Raw genomic sequence first — 21,740 nt, 5'->3', positions numbered from 1 at the left:
GTCTGTACAAGTGTGGGATGCAATAATTACTCCGTGCCGACCTCTCGCTCCTAGCTTTCAGCCGCAAATGACGATGCCCTCCTCGAATCCGTACTTAACTACTTAGCGATGATGGCCAGAACGTAACTCCACGTCAAAATCCGTCTCGGCTCCCGAGCCACAGCTCCTCTATAGGAAAAGCCCCCTTCGCGTCGGTGGCATGTGGCAGCTCTGGGTTGAGGTGAGCGATCTGTGTAAGTGCGTGTAAGCCAGCCGGTATGACAGAATGGTGACTTCGGGCCGGCCGCTGTGCTTGAGAAACGTTGTTTGCGGTAAGCAGAAAGGTGGCGGCCAGATGGAGGCTTTTTGAATCGAAAATCGTTAGAACCGGGCACTTAATTACGATTGTTAAGCTTCCCGAACAAAGTTGACGCTTTCGTTCGGACGGGCTGACACCTCACACCAAGAAAAAAGTTGGGGTGAAACCTGAAGGTGGAAATCGGCTTGTGTCGTCTCGTGTCTTTGACAGGGCGGAACCCGGCGGCGGGTGTCTTGTGTTCCCGAGTCAAGGTTTACTCAAAGTATCCCGACTCGGGCTCGATCTGGTGTTATAGATGGGCATGGCAATAACTGGCGAAGAGGAATGCTCATAAATTCTCCTCATCTTCCAAACATTCTTGCAACTTTGCATTTCAGACCCGTCATTCAACAACTCCAAGTTATGAAATCCACGGGATCCGCTGCCTATCTCGGCTGTGCAGATTTCCCAACTGAATTGACACCTGGATCCATTCCAAAGAAGCTTAGACTGGCATGTTAAGTTGCGGCCCAAAACGGGACGTTTACTTGGCGTTGGCGTAATCGGCCGGAGGCGCTTACTGTCTCACATTAGCTTGGCTCTGTCTCTTGTCCGCGCCGAAGACGTTCTCTCTACTGCGAGATCCGAATTACCAATCGCTGATCGTGGCATAGCCTCTCGTAATAAGACTTGGTGATTTCCGGGCTTGTGTAACCATAAATCGCGAGCCACTGACACCCTGACTTTTGAGATACTCTTCGAAGCCCGCCTTTTCTACCCTGGAGGCCATATGTGCTTTCCTTGGAAGTGACATCACATCCGATGGACAGCGTTGATGTCGCAAAAGCTGAATTTTGACTCACTTTTGAAGAAAGAGATTGAAGAAGGGTCAAGTAAGCCATTACTTACTCATTTGGCTTCGCTTCGGCTGTGGACGTTGGAGACCCCTCAACGTGATCCAATCCGGAAAGCTGAAGAAAGCTCTCTGATGCAGGTGACGGATCGGGATCCTGGACGCTTGACCGAATACTACGATGCTTAATGCGTTTAAGGTTGAGGGGCCTGGACCAACACAGAGTCTTGTCAGCCTCTACGAGGGGTATGATCACACGAAGAGTAGCGACGACTTAGTGAGGCGCTTTGTGAAAATGCCTCATCCCACAACTGCAGATACAGCCGCACACGCAGCCATATTGACAAGCCGCATGACCCCCGGACGAGCAAGGGCTTTTTACCAAAAGATTATATGCAGTAATGCACTCGTGGCACTGATACTCATTTCACGATTTAGACTTGGCGCACCACGAGTTCAGAGGAGACTTATCTGAGCTGAGAAAAGCTGAGATAATGCTACACTATTGTCAGTGCCGCTATCACCCCGAAATCGGGGTTCAAAGCATCTTGAGCACGCAACGCCACATGTAACCAGAAGCCAGAGAGCACGAGTGCTAAGCGTGTTGAAAGCACTTTGGCTTGCGGCAAACTTGTGACCGACTAAGCTAGGACAATAGTGATGCTCAATTGCGCGCTGGCTTGCCTTCTTCCGATTACGGCACGTAAAATTGTTCACTTCCTGGGCAAGGTAGTAAAGTATTAAATTTTTGATTTGTTGAGTATTTTTTTACTACGAAGTCACATCTTTCTGCTATCATTGAGAATGGCAAATTACGCATGCGATTGCCGCTCCGTATAACAACTCCATGAAGTTGTTTTATCAGGTGTTCTAACACACTCGAGGATGATTGAGGAGGCACTGGGAGCTTATGAAAAGGAGAGCGAAGTGTGATCTAAAGATGAACATGTGACTGGTCGTGCTGAGGCTCACCGTTGAAGTTCTTCCAAAGGGCTATTGGCAGAGTTGGCTTTGAACGGAAGTTCGTTATGGGTATGCGTGTGTAATCTAGTATACATGACGTCGTTTTTCGACGTCTATCATGCGCACGTATCGTGGCACCTGCCAAGGTTGCTTGTCGAGATCAGAGACATTATTAATGATGTTGTGTAGCCTCGACAGAGCAGTGTAACAGGTGAAGTCAGATGAAGCATCGCGAAAGGCAGCGATTCGCCCTTTGGGAACGGTATCTTCTGAAAGCATTAACCCTTGACGTCGTCGGCCCTTTCACACATTGCCAGCGTGCATCAATGTCAGGCGCGCTGGGCGGCGATCTTCGCACTGTTATCTCATTCCGTACGTCAAACTGAGACCAAGATCGAGTGCGAACTTTCGGGCCGGGCCTAAGACATTGTGTGGCGCACTTCCGCCTTTTGCGCCTCGCCAAGATCTCGTCAACCGACAACTGCGATAGATGAGTTTGGCCAAAGATCGCGATGATCTAGATTGTTAGCTACGATAGCATATCTCCATGTCGTTTTCTCTCATCGTTTGTACAATGCTGAAGTTGACTCGTGGGTAAGGGTTCATCACTATTTGTCTCGTCCAACGCGGTTGCCACAATGCCTCCCTCCCTCCCTCTCTCCATTGAAGCTACCGTACCAATTCATCAGTTTCAGGTACTCGGTCTGGCGTTATCTCTTGAATCGCCCTGTGCATTGCGGAGGATAATTCGGCTGTCTCCTTGCTCTATCGCCGTGTATGGTAGACCAAGAGTGAGGGAACTCCGATGCTTTGGACGCCCCTAAAAAGTGTACAAGACATCGTTGCGACATCAGCACTCGTGAAAGGTCTTCCGTAACATCGAAGGCAGCTTAGATTAAAGTACGAGATCATCGGTAATGACTGAGTTCCTTTCTATCTACCCCAACGCCTTGCATTTTCCTAGTTTGCAATAATCTACATACGTACATGACTTTTACTTTTGCTGTTGTTTCCTCTTGAAGGACTGGTGCTATGATCGCTATGAAAGGCCTTGAAGTAGGGCAGGGCGCCGCCACCGGCCTGATTTGGGTTGTTGAACTACATGGAATGGTCCAGTGGAATACGATGGACTAAAGGCTAGACATGATGCTAAAAAAGAGAACAGGACTTGAAGAGAAGACTACGAAGTTGCAGTTGAATATGCCAGGCGTGTGGCTTGGCACATGTTCAGAAACTGAACAGACCGCTGCGGCGCTTGCCGAGCGGGTAGATGATCAACGCGCTGATGAACAGACCAACGGCAATACCGATGGCAATCTGGATCATGGAGGCGGCGACGTTGAATACGACCGTATTCAGGGACTCGCCTCCAGAGTATTGAACAGAGCTTGTGCCATTGACGGCGTGCGTCGAGTTGGTGATTGCGTTGGCCGCACTCAGACCACTCAGCAATCCTCCGGTAGACGCCAGACCTCCGGGCACCTGCGTGAAGATGGCCGGAATGAGTGTGGCTGCCGCGACGCCGTGCCTCAGACGCGAGTACAGGTTCGCCAGGACACCAACAGTAAGCGCGCCGAGGGCATTGGCGACCTGTGGTGCGGCGCTGAAGCGCAAACTACTAAAGTAGTTGACAATGTAGCCGGCGAAGGCAACAACGAGCATGACAGGCATCTGGCGCCATTTAGCCTGATACAGGACACTGATGCAGAGGACGAAAAGGGGCACGAAGATGAAGGTGTAGTAAGTGGGGATCGAGTTGGTGCAGCTTGTCGTGGAGACGGCATTTTCGTCGAACATGCCGTAGAGGACAGCGCCGATCGTGATGCCGAAGCCGAGGAAGAGGGAGTAAATGATGGCGTAGACGATGCGAATCGAACCGGGGACGATGGCGCGGGACTGGAGCTCGAGGGCGGAACACACTGGGCCATCAGCGGCTTGTCCTAGGTTTTTGGTGCCCGTAGGCAAGTAGCATCCCCAACACGTACGCGAGAAGCGCAGAGAAAAAGGAGGTACAGCTCGAGCGGAACATCACGATGGGGTAGGTAGCGCGAAGAGGTCACTTACAAACTAGGTATCCAGGTAGAAGCATGACGATGCCTCCCTGGGCCAGGGCCGAGAAGCAGAAGAGCTCGCCGCCCTTGATACTGCCGAAGGCTCGTGCCAAGAAACTTACCAGGACGGTAGCCGTCACCTCGAGGACGTTACTGTATAGCTTGGAGTTGGCAGCCACGATGAGCTGCAGAAAACCGACGAGGCAGCCAAAGAAGAAGCATAGCGGGAGATCAATCATGCGAGCGCCGAACGAGAAGGGGGCAGCCGTGGCGCTGGTTAGACCAAAGACAAGAACTCGGATCCAGGCGTGGAACTTGTCCTTGACCTTGATGAGGGTGTCCAATCGTTGAATGCCCTCGTCGACGCTGACGACATCGTGAATGACTTCCTTATAGACGTGATGCGCGTCTCTGAGCTTTCCGAGGTCGATACCCTGGGCTACGCGGACGATGCGGACTTCGGTTGTATGGGTGGACCGATCGTCGAAAGAGATGATCATGCATCCTGGGAGATACAGGAAATGACCATCAATCTCAAGGACCTTGGCCGTTGTGCTGAGGTACTCCTCGAGACGATGCGTTGGTGCACCAAAGAGCATCAAAGCCTTGCAGAGTGTGATGATATACTCCTGTCTGGAAAGCGTCTCAGCGATGTGGACAGTAATCTTGGCCTCCTCTTCTTGTCTGGCTAGGTACGCAGCGATGGAGTTGCTGGCGGTTCGCTTATGCTTCGGCCGCGTCTTTTTACCAGCCGCCTTGCCATTCTTGGGTGACTCGTCAGTCTTTCCTTGCGTATTAGGGTTGGCGAGGCGGGCCGAGGCTTCGATGAGGTTGACGAGGGTCTCCTGGGAGCGGTTTGCCTCGTACCACTTCTTCTTCTTGGGCGTCGTGGGGGTCGCGGTGCCTGAGTTGGAGCCCGGCGTGCCCGCTCCCGGCAGCGGTCCACCAAAGGAGAAAGAGGTGACGGAGCTGCGATTGGTCTGCCCGGACGACTGGTACTGATTGCCTGATTCCGCAGGCTTGTACAGCTTTAGAAGCTGCGAAAGAACGCTACCGCGGTACTCCGTGGGCGCAGGGACAGAGTAAACACCATCGTATTGACCATCGTTGATCTCTTGTAGGAGATGCTCGGTGACCTTGTGGATGTCTGCTTCCTGGGCGTTGGATGGACCGGCGACGCTCTCGGGTTTCTCGGCGAGGCGCCAGGTGTGAGCTCTTACAATTTTGTAAGCCTCGTCGTTCAGGGCGGCATGGTGCTCGTGAGCTTTCTTCTCAGCCTCGGCTGAATCGCCATTGAGTGGCTGGCGGGAATGGAGATCTTGGAGAGCAATGTATCCTCCGGCTCCCTCTCCTCCTCCGAGGTCATACTCGCTTGCGGTGGTGGTAGTAGCGGACTCGAGTGAGTCTCGGTTTTCGCGCGTCGGCGAGCCGAAGTGAACATTCTCAGCCATCTGCCGGGCTCGCTCTTGAGCAGCTGCCGCGGCAGACTTGGCCTCTTGGCGTTCATTCTCATCCGGCGGATGGGGTTCCTCTTTGGCGAAAGTAGCCACGGTAGGAATGGAACTGCCGGAACCACCTCGTAGGATAGATGGTCTGGTAGGCTGTGCCGGAGCAAGCTTGGGTGTAGTTGGGACTGCTGGTGGTGATGTAGGAGGCTTGGTCGCGGCCGCATTGCTGTTAAATCGGACGCGGCCTTTCTCTTTCCTTAGGGCGGCTGCAGCTGCGGCCTCGGAAGGCATGCTTGTCCCGGCCGTGTCGGAGCCGGATGTTGGCTCGGAAGCGGATTCCACCGGCTCAGGTGCCGCCGTAGAGGCCGAGCCGATGCCGCCGGGCTCGGGACCAGGGTCATCATCGGGAGAGGACTGTGAGATTCCCGCCATTGCATCGACGGTCAGAAAGCGAGCGAGTATCTTCTAAGTTGGCAGCGGAGCAGAATGGAGCCGAGAGAAGAAGCAGAAAAGCAAGAGACAAAAGCACAATATATTACCAAAGAAAAATTCTGACCTTGTGGGAGGCACAAGTGGATCGTGGGGAAAAGTATGGGGGAAGACCCCTTTCTTATAAGTAGAACCGGACCGGCGGTTCACGACGTCGGCAACTTGTCACCCGGACCCTCCGGTAACCTGGAAAGGTTCTCATACCGGAAATACTTCCTCGTATCCATCAAACTCCACTTGGGCCGAAACCGCTCCACGAGAAGCAGCAGATCGAATTTCCATGAACGTGCTAGCACACCATGTTTTGGCGCAAGTTCGTTAGGGCCCGACTTGCTATTACCTAACAAAATCGGGATGCTTGCCGTCATTCGCCAGGGGGCTCCCTGTGAGTCGCTGCACGGCCTTGGCTTGCGGATGGTATGCAATATGGAACTAAACATGTCGTCATGGGCTTTCCCTTTTCTCTTTGACGCGTCTTTCGGATGATGTGCTGGCCTTCGGAAATGGTGATAAACCGCCATGTCAGTCGAGATGACACAATATCACGGAGCTGTCTATGAGGTTGCAAGAAAACTAGTGCCATAGGATGGCCTTAGGGCGAACCCGAAGATCCTGCATAAGACTCGAGAGTTCCCCTCGATGGTGTGGTTCCCACTCGGAAGCACCCGATTCGCTGCAGCTTGCTGTCATCCGAGCTCGGCCAACCAGAAATCTTGTCTGTGTCTCTGCTGCCGTAAATATCTGTTCCGCCAGGGGCTAAACTCAAGGGTCTTCCCATCACTCCATGCCCAGTTCTACCGCCTCATTGAGAACCACATGTTCGATTTCGGCGCTATGTTTGGTTTGCGCGGTCCGCTGGGAGCGCGGTCTAGACTCTAGAAATGCCGGGAGGCTTAGGTCATCAGTGGCAACCCCTTTCAAAGAACGGGAACTTGGACCTCATTCGCCTGAGTCATGTAGCTGGTCCCCCACGTGCCTGGACCGACCGGTAAGGGTTTCCACTACACGTGAGCAATGGAAATTTTGTATCATAATGCTAGCGAAATAATGAAGAAGTTTTCCTTTCACTTGAAGGAGCTGAGGAAAAGGGGGGATTCTTTTTCGCCTGATCAAAATATAAGGATACTACATTTCAAAACAAGGCGCTCGTGTATTATCACGAGTTATAGCACGTAGTAATAGGCATACGGAGTACAATAAAAGTAGCTTAACTATTAAAGTAAAAATAGATAAAAAGAAAAGGTCTATATATATAATATTTAAAATAAATACGTAATTTAGTACGTAACGGGCACTTTATAAGATACGATTACTATCCTTATTACGTAATATACCCCTTAATTACTACTATTAAGGAGCTATTATACTTAAAATAAAATCTCTAAATACCCTTATAAAGGCCTAATTTAGTTAAATATAAAAAAAAAAAAATAACTATAAGGGATATATATTTTTTAAACCGCGTTTATTATAAATATATCCCTTTATTTAAACTAAATAAAATCCTAACTTAGAATAGCGCGTATTTTATTACTTTTAGTATATAAATTACTAAGAGCGAGGCTATTTAGCTACTTTATATATATTTAAATTCTTATAGCGTTACTTAGTTATTATTTTTTTTCCTCTTTTTAACTTTTTATAATTATTATAAATACCCCCGTTTATTACGTATATATACTTATATTATTAAATCGTTTATTAATTTTATTTTAAATATAAATATTTAATATATTTAAAAATAATAATAAGTTTTATATAATTTTTATAATACTTCTTATATACGTATTATATAATTTATTAAGAGTTTAAATAAATAACAATATTAATAAGCCCTTTTAAGTTATTACTTTCCCTTATAACCTCTTATTTATTTATTAAGGCCTAGCTATTAAGCTTTTTTTCTTTAGCTAAGAGGATATTAAAACTATTAATTAAAATATTAAGGATTTTATTAAGTTCGAGGCTCTCTTTAGCGGTTATAATAAAGATAATAATAAAATAAATAATAATAGTAAGAACTTTAATAAGCTTTTACTTATCCCCCCTTTAGAGCTTAAAAATAAAAATAAAACTAATTTAAATAATAAGCTTTTTAAAAAAAAATTATTATATACTTATTATTTTAAAAGTTTATATTTAATATTATTTTAAAATTTAAAAAACATAAGACTAGCTCTTTTTAAAAAAGTAATAAAAAATAAAAAAAAATACTAAGAAACTAAAATACCCTCCGTAATAAGTATAGTTCTTTTTACTATTTTAGGCCTATTTAACGTATACTTAGTCCTTAAAAAGCTTAAAAAAGAGGCTTTTAAAGAATAAGAAATCTAATACTTACCCTATTTTAAAATAGCCCTTTAGTATACCGACCCTAAGGATAGTAATTATTATTTTATAAAAAATAATAACTAATATACGTACTATTTTAATAGCTATTTAGTTAAAAAATATATTAATATATTAGTCGTTTTATAGCTAATAGCCTAGGCTCTTACCGAGGTTATTATAAATAACGCTCCCTTTTTTATAAATATATTATCCTTTTTTATTATTAAAAAGCGCACTTTTAATTATAATTTTAATAAAATATTATTAAGTTTTATAATATCGTCCGCTAGATATATAATAACTAGAGGATATATAAAAACTATATTAGCTTTTATATAAAGGACTTTTTTAATATATACCCCTAGTCCTCTCTTATATTTATTATAATTATTTATAATTAACTTCTTATTATATTACTTATTTTTATACCCTAAGTCGTTAACTTAATAATTATTTTAGTTCTTACGCCCCTTATTACCCCTATTACTCTTAGTTTTATAAATTTCGAAATATATAAAATATATTTCTTAATACGTATACTAACCCTCTTCTTTAATAATACTATATTCTTAATAATTACGTACTTTATAAACTAAGAGTTTAAATAATAAATATAAGCCTAGGTCTTATTTTATATATATATACTTTATAAAATAAAGTTATTTTAAGAATTTAAGCCTTGAGGCTATAAAAAGTTTTTATTTTATTTATTTTAAGCCTCCGGGCCGTACTCTAAGTTCTATTTATTATTTATTTTTAGGTATTAAGTTTTTTTAAATATAGTTTAAATTAATTATTTTTAACTATTTTAACTATTTATAATAGCTTTTTATATATTATAAAAATTAAAAAATATATAGAAATATTTAAACTTAGCTCGTAAAAGGTTTTTAATAAGTCTACTTATTAATATATTTTTTATTAATATATAAATAACTTCGAAGCTACTTCTAATATACTCTTATCTTAGTTATATATTCTATATATTAATATAATAAAGTTAAATAATTATTCTTTTTCCTTTTTTTATAATAAGTTAAATCGTTTACTAATTATCGTAATTAACTAACTATACTTTTTTTAAATTAAGGGTAATATCCTTAAAAAAGCGCTTTAAAACTATAGTCTTTTTTATAGTTTTTTTAAAATAAAAAAGCTTAGCTTTAGTAATTAATATCGTAACTATTACTTAGCATACTAATTTTTATTAAATTAGGCCGCTAAAAAAGAATATTATATATTCCTAAAATAATCGTTATATTACTTTGTTATTCATAAAGCTAGTATTTCTAATTAAAAGTAATAATTGCGCACTCGGTATACTACTATAATAGAGCACAAAATATCTTATTGTATAAAAATATTAAATATAATAGTTAATTACTTTAATATAAGTTACGCTTAGCCCCCCGACGGAGCAATCTACCGGGGCCGTACCGTGTATTACGTATTAGGGAAAACTAGGTATAATACGCTTTATACCTAACTACTAACTAAAACAGTAGTTAACCGACTCGACTATTATCTCCCTTTTATTAACTCCTAACCTTCCGCTACGTAATTCCAGCCGCCTATAGGGCGAGCTTCACCCACTCTAACGCGCACAGGACCTCCTAGTGCTAGCCCGCGTAGGCAGCTAGGTTTAGTATAATCTATTTTTTTATATAAAGTAAGTTCTCGTCGAGGTAGTAGTTTATATATTAATAGGTTTATTTAGTAAATTTGTTTAATAGATTTGTTTAGTAAATTTATTTAGTAGATTTATTTAGTAAATTTATTTAGTTTAAATAGAGAGTAGCTTTAAATAATATTAGAAGCGATAAGGATAAAAAAAATCTTTACGAGCTCTAGTATGAGTAATAAATATTAGCCTATTTAGCCCTTTTTTTTAAAAAACCTTTATATTACTATTAAAGTTTAGAACCTCTATAGTTAAGGGCCGCTTTTAACTATTATAACTAATTATTATAACTAATTATTATAACTAATTATTATAGCTAACCTCTATTATTAACCTTTTTTAACCGGCGCTATTATAAAATAGCTTACTTATCCCGAATTAAATAGTAGTTTTCGTATTAAAATTACTATATTACGTTAAGCGCGTACTTAGGATATATTATACGTATTATATAGTTAAAAAGTATACTATATTATATAATTTCTTTTAAAAGCGTGATCCCGTTAAGGTCGATCTTTTATACTTATAAAGCTAGAAAAGAACTACTATATAAGTTACGCTTAGGTTAGTTAAGAACTATAATAATTATAAATAAGTAAAGGCGACGTCTAATCTAATTATAATAACTATATAAAATATACTCCTAACCTTCTCTTAATAGCTCTTTATTTCCTCCTTTATTACTTACCCCTCGTTTAGTTTAAACTTTTTTAAAAAAGAGGGGTAACTAAATATAATAAATCTATAAAATCGAAGCGTTTAATAACTCGCTTAATATATATATTATAAATAAAATAAACCTTATAAGTAATATAGTTTCGTAAAATCCGTATTTTAAAAAAGTAATTAATTAGTCTATTCTTTTTAAAATTAATATATTTTTTTATATTATTAATAATCCCCTAAGCTACTTTTTAGTTATTTTAATAATATAAAATAATAAAGTTATTAATATAAAATATTAATATTACTTTCTTATTTATAGTTTAGTAAATATAAATCTTTTTATAACTATATATTATATTTATATTATAAAATATAAAAATAAAAGTTTAGAACTAAAGAATTAGTAAGTTTTAAAGGCTATATAGAGCGTATTAGAGCTTATTTATTTTATTAATAACTTTATATCCCTTTAAGAGTTTAATAATTACTAGTTTCTTACTCTTAAAAAGTATATTAAGGAATACGTTAATAATATTATATTAGTTTATTTTAAAATTAAATTAGGTAGTTATTACTATTATAAGCCTAAAGGCCTTTATAATAAGTATTAAAGCGTACGTATTTTATAAAGAGTTAAGTAGTTATATATCCCCCTTTATATATATATATACTTTTACCTCGCTAACCTTATTATTAACGTCGTACTTATAAGTATATACCTATTTTAATAAAAATAAGATCCCTTATTTAAAATTATAATTAACCTCTTCTTATATATTAATATTCCTTAGCTTTTTTACTTTTATATTTATAATATCCCTAAATAGCTTTTATAATTATAATAAGAAATATTTAATATTACTAAACTTCTTTAATAAGCTTTAAAATTTAATTTTAATAAGTTATAGTTTTTAAACTCTTTTAGAGCGTTTTAAGTAGGTCTTATAAACTACTCCTTTTATTATTTAATAAAATATCATATATCTTATATTACTTTCCTTTATAGCTTTTTATTAATTAATCTAGCACGTATAGCTTTAACGAGGTAATACGGGATATTCTTATAAAGGTTATAGAAAGTAAATATTTATATAGAAGTAAGAATATATAAATATAGGGGAAATAAGCGTATATAAAAGAGGTTTTTGTAATAAAGAGAGTAATATAGTTGAATTATTATATAAGAAGTTGCTTACTTAACGAAAGGTCTAGGTAAGTAAATACACGCCTATATATAGGTATAAAAACCTCCTACTAGAATATTCTATTACTTATTAATTATAATATAATTAATAAGCGTATACGTAAGTGAATGCATAATCGTAATACGTAATTCCGCCTCGAGTAAATTCCAGATTATTTAGTTACCTTCTAGTACTTTCTATTGCTTACGTAAGCTTATATAAGCAGTATTACTTATATAATCAATACCTATAATAATCTACAGAAATCGTAGATTAATATGGTATATAGTTTGCTTACGTAATATTGATAATAAGGCGAATAATAAGGTAAACAAAGTTACCTTCGTAACAATTAATAATAATAATAAAACTACATTAGCCTCTTTAGCTTTATTAATTACACTTTAAAGTACGTTTATTAATTACTTAGCGTCCTAAATAATTAAAAATTTAATAATAATACTATTCTTAATTATAAAATTATTTTAAGTATTAATATTTTTAAAGTTTAGATCTACTTTTCTAAATATTTAAACTAACTTATTATTAATATTAAAAAGTTCTTATATCTCTTAAATTACTAAATTTACTTATTTATTTATAATAACTTACTCTTTATATACGGGATTATAAAAAACTTCTTTATTAAACTTAATATTTTTTATAATAAATACTTACTTAAGTACGGGTACTTAGACCTTATATAAGTTATATATTTTTAATATATATTTAACTAAGTATCCTATATACTTATAGAAAAGTACTTTAAACTCTTTTTAATATATACCCTTTTTATAATCCTTATAAAAAGGGTATACTTAGTAATTATATATATAAAGGCTATTAAAATATAAAATAATTAGTTTAGAATTCCGTACTTAGTAACCTATTATTATTAGTATTAATACTATTTTTATTAATTAATTTTTATTATAATAAGTAAATCTCTTTTATTAGCCTCTTATAAAGTAATATTATAAATAAAAATTACTATTAATATTATTTTATTTTATAAATTCGTAAAGAGGTTCGTAAAAAGGTATATCTTTCGAACTTTAATAATTACGAGTTAACTTACTTTTTTAATATTACTTATGGGTTCTTTTATATCTAAAAATAGAAGTTTTATTTTAATTCTTAGCTTATTATACTACGTCTTATATACGTATCTAACGTTTATAATTAAGAGGGCGATCTTATTATTACTTTTAAAAAAGTAAATTAGAGTCCTTTTTTAATAACGAATCGCTACCTCGAGGCTTTATAATATAAAAAGTACTTCTTTTTCTATTTTAGTCTTTAAAAAGAACCCCTTAAATTACTTACTATATTCGTTAAAAACTATAGGTATATATTATTATTTACTAAGAAATAGTTTAAAATAAAAAAGATCTTAATATATATAATACTATAGCCGTAAGGCTCTTCTTAAGGGTAGTCCTCTTAAAACTACCATTTTAGTTTTAAATAATATATATACTTTATACTTAATTTATAATAAAGGTTTAATATGCATATTTTAAGTTTTATATAATAATTAATAAAAAGTATTAAGTTTAAAATAACTTATTTTAAAATACTAAAGGAGCGCGCTATTAAACCTCTTATAAATACGTTAATATAAATAATAAAAACTTTTATAATTAATTAATAATATAATACGAATTAAGCTCTATAAAATATACTTAAAGTTTATAAAAAAAGGATAAGATTAAAAGAGCTTATATTTAAAAAAGATTAGATTATTATTTTAAATAAACTACTTTTTAATAATACTCTTATAAAGCGTTCTTTATTATAAAATATAATTTAGATCGTAGTACTAAAGTACGTTTCTATTTAATAGAGTCTCTAAGACTATATTAATATAAAATCCCTTAATATAAGTAACGTTCTAAAGCTTTAAATTATAAGTTCTCTTTCCTTTAGGTCCGTTTAAAACGCCCTTTATAATATAAATACTATATATAATAATAAATAATATAATAGTTCTTAATTTAATATAATTTTTATTATTTAATAATACGTAACTCTCGGGTTTAAATAAGCTCTTATTATTAACTAAATATATTACTTTATAACTATTTATTATTATATTTTAAAAAAAGGGATAAGTACTATTTATAAAGGTACTAAAAATTACGTTTATTTCTAAGTCCTAACTTTTTATAAATATAATAACTATATAGCCCTCGTCCTAGTTTATTAATAAGCTCGCTATAAGTTAGTTAAAGGATCTTTTTAAAAACCTAGGTTTTTGAGAAGTTCTATTATTCTTTAACTAACTAGCTTTTTTAAACTTATTATAAAATAATTTTTACTTATTTAATTTAATAATAATAAGGACTTTTTTTATATAGCTCTTTAATATTTATATTAATAACTTATTAATATTTTAATTTATAAATACTTATTTTAATTTTTAATATACTATAAAGTATTCTAGGTATACGTAATTATAAGAGTATATAATATTACTCTTATTATTTATATCGTTAACTAAGTTAAAGCGTTTAATAAAAATGAAATAAGCCCCTCTTTAACCTAAAGGTCGTTTAGTATATACGTCCTAAGTTACTAAATTAAATATATATATAATTTCTTCGAGGGTCCTCGTATATATTCTAAAAGTTATTAATTTATTAAAAGTTTTATATATATATTAGCCCTATATAAAGTTAAGTCTAAACTTAATTATAACTAAGAAATTAAGTACGGTAATCTCTTTACTAATTTTTAAAATATTATATATTTTAACTTAAAAATAAGTAAATTACTACTTTTTATACTAATATTAAGAATTAATTCTAGTCCTTGCTTTATTAAAGGCTTATTAATATTCTTCTTAAACCGCATTCTTTATTATTAATTTAAAGGGCGTAAATTCCTATTTTAAATATTTAATAATTCGCTATATACTAAACTTAGTACTATTTTTAATAACTTTTTAAAATACGTATTTATATAGTATAACGTTAATTAATTTTACTAATTACTAAGTAAAGATTTTAATATATATATTAATAATGTTACGTTTATAAACTATAAATTACTTATATTTAGTATTAAGCTCTTATTATTTTTGAATATTCTTAAGTATATAAATCCTCTTTATAAATATAATATAAAAATAAATTTATCTATATAAAATAAATAATATAACTAGCTTTATAAAAAAAGACCTAGCTTAATTCTATAATTTATTTATATTTAAAAAAGTTAAAAAGTTCGTACTAAGAATTATATTTAAAAACTATTAATAAAGAATTTTTTAATTTCTTTAGTCGTTTTTAAATACTTTATAATAGGCTTAGTAAGCTCGTAATTCTTTTTTATTACGGGTTATAATTAATTATTTAAATTTAGAGGACGAAGTAAGCGTTATAAAAGGGTTAAGGAATACGTTAGAATTTAAAATATTTAAGTTAACGTATTTCTAAACCCCGACGCCCTTATTTATAATATAAAGTACGTTAAACTATTTAATTTAATTATTATAACTAGTTAATTTAGCTTAAGTTAAAATAAATATAAATAAGTTAGTTATTTTAAAAAGATTATAAAAATCGTATTAATAAGTATATTATTATAATATAAGGTCTTAATTAAAAGCTAGGTTTATAATTATTACGAATTATAATACGTAATAATAAGTATATAAAATATAATAAAAATAACTTAACTATTAAAATAAAAATAGATAAAAAGAAAAGGTCTATATATATAATATCTAAGATAGATACGTAATTCAGTACGTAATGGGCACTTCGTAAGATACGATTACTATCCCTATTACGTAATATGTATTATATAGCTATGCCATAATTCAAGTATGTGCGAAGGCATGCTCAAAATCAGGCATCAAGGGAGGCGGTTTATTCTAGTGTGCTGTACCAGACTTTGACTTTCTCCGCTGGTACTTCCTAATAATATCGGTGTTGGCCAAAGTTATAGAGAGATTGCGAGAAGTCGAGGAACCCTTGCACGGAAGCAGAGCTGTCAGGGAAGAGTTTTCCAATCACTGTTCCGGGCAAGGTACGAGGTTTTACGTCGATATGCTGCGAACCAGAGTCTTAGGTGCGATGGGATGTTTATTTTGTATCCAGATGAGATTACTTTTCAGCGGTAGTCCGGATGTCTTATTATTCATCAACTTTGATCTTTACACAGGACTGAAAATGGGAAACTCGAGCCTGGCAACATTGATCTCGAAAAATCAGACGAGACAGAGACCTGGAGAAGCGTGAGGTATTGTAGCAATGTTTCAACGAGAAATGAACTTAATTAGAGAGATTAAGCCATAGTCTCGATCAAGCAAGCGACGAGCCCGTACACAGTACGGTTGCTAGTTGTGTTTCCGCCCTACTTTGATTAACCGAGCGGCGAATCCCAATGCCAAAAGACGTCCGTCCCCGCCGAAACTGCTCTAACTCCACTATTCATCATCAGATCCGCCTTATCAACTATTCCTTTGGTATTCAAACTCACATTTCTGCTGCGAGGTTTAGTTTGATTTTCATCTCACTGAGGTAACTCTAGGTTCGGGATCTTGGAGCTTCTATGAATTACAAATTATGTGACTTCCAGCATTGAACGATCCACATCTACCTTCAAAGTCATTATTTAGGCAGAAACCACACGCAAATGACCTTCATCAGAGTCTACTTCGGTGATTACCTCAACAGCGTCCATTTCATCATCGTCATCACTATCCAAATCATCTTCCAGGGCGTCGGCAACTTCGATGCTAGTAAGAGACTGCTCATCTATCTCATCTTCCCTGTGACCCAGCATCTTTCCAATGTCATTGGATCGATATTCGTCGATTTCGAGTTCCTTTCTCTTCAGCCCTTTCAAACTGATCTTTACCAGGCGATATGCCAGTATTCTATCGCCTACCGCCTCGAGGCTCATGCCCTCACTGCTCTCGAAAAAGCTTCCAATGCCCGCCTCAACATTGAGTCCTGCAGCAGCGAGAACAGGCGCCGTACCCTCCACGTCACCTTCACGTCGGCCAGTCGTAGTGCTTGACATTGAGAACTCCTCAGCAATCTTCAAACCGGTGATGATAAAAAGCTTCCCAGGCCGCCAAATGGGCGCGTCGATGAGTACCTTTCGCGCTCTGGGACATTCAGCGATGAGCTTCTTGATCTCATCTTCCCCTGGGTCGCGAGTGAAGAACTCTGTCTTGAGCGCAGACATTCTGTACTCCGTCGCTCGGCTCTTCTCAACACCGCCGCCGATTTTGGCGCCTATAGCTCCAAGCATCTGGGCGCCTAGCGAGATATTGGCCCCGTTCCCTTTACCTCGAGAGATGACGGCCTCCTTGTCGACAATTGTTGTGACATCAGGCCATTTCTCGAGCTGCGCCAGCGAACGGTGAGGAGTCAGGGGATCTGAGATCAGGCTGCCTAGGAGGATGGAACTGCCGGGAGGGAAATCAAAGTTGGGAGCGAGGAAGTACGTCTTTTCCGCCATTGTACTTTAAGGGTTCTTCTCAGAATCAAACCACGATGAAAGATGGTTGGATGATAAGAGCAACTGACGATATTTTGGTCAAGGCGGTTTCGAGCCAAGTCGTGACTCATAATCGAAATCCGAGGCGCTTTGGTTTTGATGTGAGATAGACAGTCCCATTGGCCTTTGGCAACATGTTCCCCGCACTTGCTGTGCCGCCCACTCACGTTCTCTGCCTCGAGAGATGATCCTCTTGAAGATGGCTTCAGGCTTCACATTAGGCATCAATCAGCTGCGTTGAAGCACAGTATTCACGACATCAAACAGTACTCATTAAACTGAAATTACTCGGCGATAGCATGGCGCATGGATTTTTAAAGATAATTGAATGGGCCGTTAATTTGATGCAGATTCTGGGTAGTATGTGCCGACTCTTTGGCTGAACCTTTCCGATGGAAACGATATCTGGATGTATCTTTGTACTGGGGCAAAAGAGGACATCGGACATAAGTCAGGGATTGATTTCAGGCTTCCTAAACTCCAGACCAGCGATCACACCGAGGCCGAGTTCAGACTAAACGCCCTGTCTGCATTGGGACAAGCTAGTCAAATGCTCCAAAACTTTCGAGGTCGGTCCCATTACAACCAACGGGATGCGTCTTGAGTAATTACTACAGCATCTCTCGACAAAGCAGAAGTCCCACTTTCGGGTCAAAGTGGTGCAACGATCGAAACCTCCCAATTATCAGTTGCCATGCGCAGTACAGCAGGTAGGGTATGCGAATTGATGGCTTTGAGAAATGTGTGAAGGAAAGCAACGCTGATATCTTAGACCCTCAGATAAGGTAGCGCACCTGACGAGGAATTAGGCCCCTTGTTGTGTACGAGGTGTACGCCTTCTGATACGTTGCTAGGCGTGACTGAGGGATCCCTGGGCGCTAAGAGATACATGTACTTCGGTTTTAGGACTGAAACGTGGCCATCGCAGCCTTCTGAAAGAACTGTATCTCATCGGTACTGTTATGTTCACTGTTAATATCGGCTGTGTATGTGAAGATGCCGTTGCTGGAGACCAGAAGATTCAGCGAACGCGCTGAAATGGTACATGTTGATTACTGCGAAACAGTCTTCTGTATTCATAGAACTGTGTTGTGTCTTCTCCGATATCAGCTCAATACGGTGTCAACAGCATAATGTGACAAACTAAGCTCCCAATCTTTCTGGATGTCTACCCAGAGCCGATTTCAACCGTGCTAGGCGAACGTCCTCACGCAGCTTAAAAAGCTCGAAGGGAGACAGGTAATGTCGCTCATTTCCAGCTGGAATGCTAATCTCTGGTAAGACGTTAGACCATGGCTTAGTGACTGGATCATAGGGGTCATGGAGATACCCTTGAACAACTCAAAGATGCCTCTTCGAGTTTTAAGTAACCTCAAGTCCTGCGGGCTGAAATGATCTGTCCGGTTTGATGCGTACTTAAGAACCATCACTGCAATTGACAATGCAATTGGAGTTGCGACGGAGCAGCCGGACATTGAACGGCTTAGCTCATGACCAATCCAATCTGAATGCACGTCGACACCAAGGGTCCCGAATACAGACTCGCTCGAGCTCATTGGAGGGTTAAATCTAGGGTCGAAGGCCCCATCCTCGTTTGTGCCACGAATCGATATGACTTTGTCACCAAGGTTTGCTGGGAACATCTCCCAGCTGTTAAAGCCGTCGTTGTTGGCAGCCGCTAGGATTGTGATCGCTCCGTCTTTGTGATGAACTGCGTCATTTATGGCGTCTCGTATACCCTTAACGTGGTGCGGAAAGCCAAATGACAGTGAAATGAAGTCAACGTCCCATTCATGGGCCGCTTTGTGGATTGCTTGCGCGACGTTTATTTCGGCCGTTTTGAGAGACTGGCTGTTCTCAGTGATGCGAGCAACAAAGATGTCAGCCTGGACCTCCAGCTTTAAAAGTAGTGTCAGAAGGTGCGTTCCGTGGCCGTCAGTGTCTACAGGATGGATCGAATTTGATACGAAGTCGTGCCACGTAATGTTCTTTGACCTGCTCGGAATGTCAAAGGTCGGCGCGTTGGTGTCATATCCAGTGTCCAGAATGGCAAGCTTGATGCGGCTGCTCTTCGTGCCTTGCTTTTTGTCTTTTCTTACCATGTGGTTAAGCTGAGATACCTGTTCAATCCAACGGCTTTTCTTGTAGCTTTAGGCGTCCGTCAGCATCTGAAGGCGGCCACGAGGTCTCAACTGTGTCCTACAGGAAGTACATACTGACCTTTCCAAGGAAGACAGCGGGTTCATTTCGCTGCCTGCTTTCGGGACTCTATTTGCGGGTAGATGTTTCAATGGCTCACGTTCACGGTGCCTCGGAACCATTGCCGTTCGTTCCATTTCGTCAAACTCGGCATCCCAGCCTGTTCCCTCAATCAACTTCCTCAAAGGCTCCACAATTTAATCGTGTAGTATTGTGCGCCTCGCTTCAAGATTCTCTTCGGGTCTCCCTGGATTGAAGGGCGCGTTCTTGAACAATATCGGGTCCAGACACTTCGCAGCAGCTAGCTTGTAACGAGGGAAATGGCAATCTTCTTGAAAACTCTCGTTCTGTAATGACTTTCGCAATGTTGTGAGTACTTCGTTCGCGTATTTGGGCGTCCAAGTACTCGGATGGCTCTCGAAATAGATATGCTGCCTTGTTGCGATCTCAACAAGGACTATTCCGAGAGCCAGAACGCGAGGATAACGGTGCATCATGCCGATGACCTGTCGACATTCCGGCTCTCGCTGCTGAAATTCTGTATGAATATCCGTCGAGAGATAAGGCTTGCAGAAGTAGTTGGTGTCTCCGTCGTCTTCCTCCCCCATGAAGAAAATGTCGTCACTGCTTGTCGCTACGCTCATCCAGTCCGAATCATAGTGGAGCCATACTGCCTTGGCTATCGTGTACGCAAGTACTGGCCTCATTCCGTACCTCATGTCGAACCTTTCCAGGATATCTCCAAGACGCAGTCCGACTTGTGCTGCAAATGAGTTCCCCAGATGGCTCGGCCCTGGTGGATCCAGTAAGACCGTTAGCCGCTCTTGAATTACCTTGAAATACAACACAGACCCATAGTTGCCGATAATGAGCTCACATAGGCTGTCAACGATCTTAGAGTCTTGTATGCTCATGTGGCCATGGTGTTCTTCAGCTCCCTGTCTCTGAGGTACGGGGTCTCCTGCGAAATGTATTGTCTTGCCCTTGCTAGCTTTCCTGGTAGACAATAGAATTTGAACCTCCTGCCAATTCAATGTCCCTCCTTGGAGAGGGTTTAGGGTGGCAGAAAATAGCATATCGAACCGCAGCTGATGGTGATCATCTGCCGAGTAAACGGGCTTCAGTCTCAGCCGTGCCCGGTGTCTGGTGTTTGCTGGATTTTCTGCATCTGTGCAACTGCATAGTGCGTGGTTGGCGAGAATCTTTCGAACTTCTTTTGCACGTTTGGTGTAATCTGATACATCCTCATATCTCGAATTTGCGTCAAGATCAGTCGATTCAACCAGGTCATCTTTTGCTGTTATCTCGGAACACAGGTCCAAAATTTCGAAAAGTGAGTCGTAATCAATCCTTCGCTTTGAGACTGCTTTCTTGATGTTTGTCGCGAGCGATGAACTTGCCTGGCTATTGTCTCCCCAGAAGAAGGTATCAAGGCCAAAAAGGCCGGATACACCGCCAGCTTCTGTGTCTTCTACGAAAGACTGCGCAGCAGCAACCTTTCGAAGCGTAGGATACTTGGCGATAGTTTGTACAGATGTGTCTTGGAACTATCATCGTGTCAGTCTGAGAATTTAGATCAAATGTTCGGAGAGCTCATCAAAGGTAGGTTTAATGCGGAACGCGTGAAGAATGATGAGATGAACTTACACAGATAACTTGCTCGACTTGAGACAAGAGCCTGTCGATTCTCCGATCTCTCTCCAGGGCTCTCTTGATGCCGTCAGAAAAGGAAGACGTCTCCTCCGCGAAGGCGCATAGATGAGCCCCCAGCGCTGCCAGCTTAGTGTTGATCTTCCGACTGGCATACTTCACCAATAGAGCCGAGACCCTTGGGAACGACTGCTGAACGAGCTGAACCCCTGGGTACTCTGGAATAGTCGACATCTGAGGTAGCTGGTCAAAAAGAAAGCCAGCTGTGGCAGCGATAATCGCTTCCGATCGATGAAAGTGCGCACTGGACGGTTGAGGGGTCCAAACCGAGCCAGCCTGATCAGATGCAATTCGGGAAAATTGCTGGTGTGGGTATTGGCGGGCAGGACCTAGTGATGAATCTGACTAAGATGATTCTTGCGGCGAAAGAT

At 38.9% G+C, this 21,740-nt stretch overlaps 5 protein-coding genes across 5 annotated transcripts; 1 reads left to right on the top strand and 4 right to left on the bottom strand.

Moving 5' to 3' along the window:
* Nucleotides 1–3,320: 3,320 nt before the first annotated feature.
* On the bottom strand, nucleotides 3,321–6,024 carry CLUP02_17891 (uncharacterized protein; the record flags this gene model as incomplete). The annotated part of the gene is made up of 2 exons (XM_049296795.1): nucleotides 3,321–4,037; nucleotides 4,162–6,024. 2 exons carry the CDS (start codon nucleotides 6,022–6,024, stop codon nucleotides 3,321–3,323), a joined length of 2,580 nt encoding a protein of 859 aa, XP_049138019.1.
* A 203-nt stretch (nucleotides 6,025–6,227) lies between these two features.
* On the bottom strand, nucleotides 6,228–7,113 carry CLUP02_17890 (uncharacterized protein; the record flags this gene model as incomplete). The annotated part of the gene is made up of 5 exons (XM_049296794.1): nucleotides 6,228–6,370; nucleotides 6,481–6,631; nucleotides 6,685–6,793; nucleotides 6,863–6,973; nucleotides 7,064–7,113. 5 exons carry the CDS (start codon nucleotides 7,111–7,113, stop codon nucleotides 6,228–6,230), a joined length of 564 nt encoding a protein of 187 aa, XP_049138018.1.
* A 9,453-nt stretch (nucleotides 7,114–16,566) lies between these two features.
* Nucleotides 16,567–17,421, bottom strand: CLUP02_17889 (uncharacterized protein; the record flags this gene model as incomplete). Its single annotated transcript, XM_049296793.1, has 1 exon — nucleotides 16,567–17,421. The coding sequence occupies one exon, from the start codon at nucleotides 17,419–17,421 to the stop codon at nucleotides 16,567–16,569; it is 855 nt and encodes a 284-aa protein (XP_049138017.1).
* A 35-nt stretch (nucleotides 17,422–17,456) lies between these two features.
* CLUP02_17888 (uncharacterized protein) lies at nucleotides 17,457–18,594 on the top strand (the record flags this gene model as incomplete). The annotated part of the gene is made up of 7 exons (XM_049296792.1): nucleotides 17,457–17,507; nucleotides 17,571–17,627; nucleotides 17,682–17,726; nucleotides 17,822–18,029; nucleotides 18,096–18,170; nucleotides 18,270–18,414; nucleotides 18,480–18,594. 7 exons carry the CDS (start codon nucleotides 17,457–17,459, stop codon nucleotides 18,592–18,594), a joined length of 696 nt encoding a protein of 231 aa, XP_049138016.1.
* Nucleotides 18,595–18,653: 59 nt separating this feature from the next.
* On the bottom strand, nucleotides 18,654–21,543 carry CLUP02_17887 (uncharacterized protein; the record flags this gene model as incomplete). Its single annotated transcript, XM_049296791.1, has 5 exons — nucleotides 18,654–19,608; nucleotides 19,681–19,728; nucleotides 19,933–20,452; nucleotides 20,537–21,206; nucleotides 21,307–21,543. 5 exons carry the CDS (start codon nucleotides 21,541–21,543, stop codon nucleotides 18,654–18,656), a joined length of 2,430 nt encoding a protein of 809 aa, XP_049138015.1.
* Between the last annotated feature and the right edge of the window lie 197 nt (nucleotides 21,544–21,740).

This window comes from Colletotrichum lupini, chromosome 10 (assembly GCF_023278565.1).
Source record: "Colletotrichum lupini chromosome 10, complete sequence".
NCBI classification, from domain to species: domain Eukaryota; kingdom Fungi; phylum Ascomycota; class Sordariomycetes; order Glomerellales; family Glomerellaceae; genus Colletotrichum; species Colletotrichum lupini.
The sequence above is the reverse complement of the archived record's forward strand: the minus strand, read 5'-3'. Positions and strand labels throughout refer to the sequence as shown.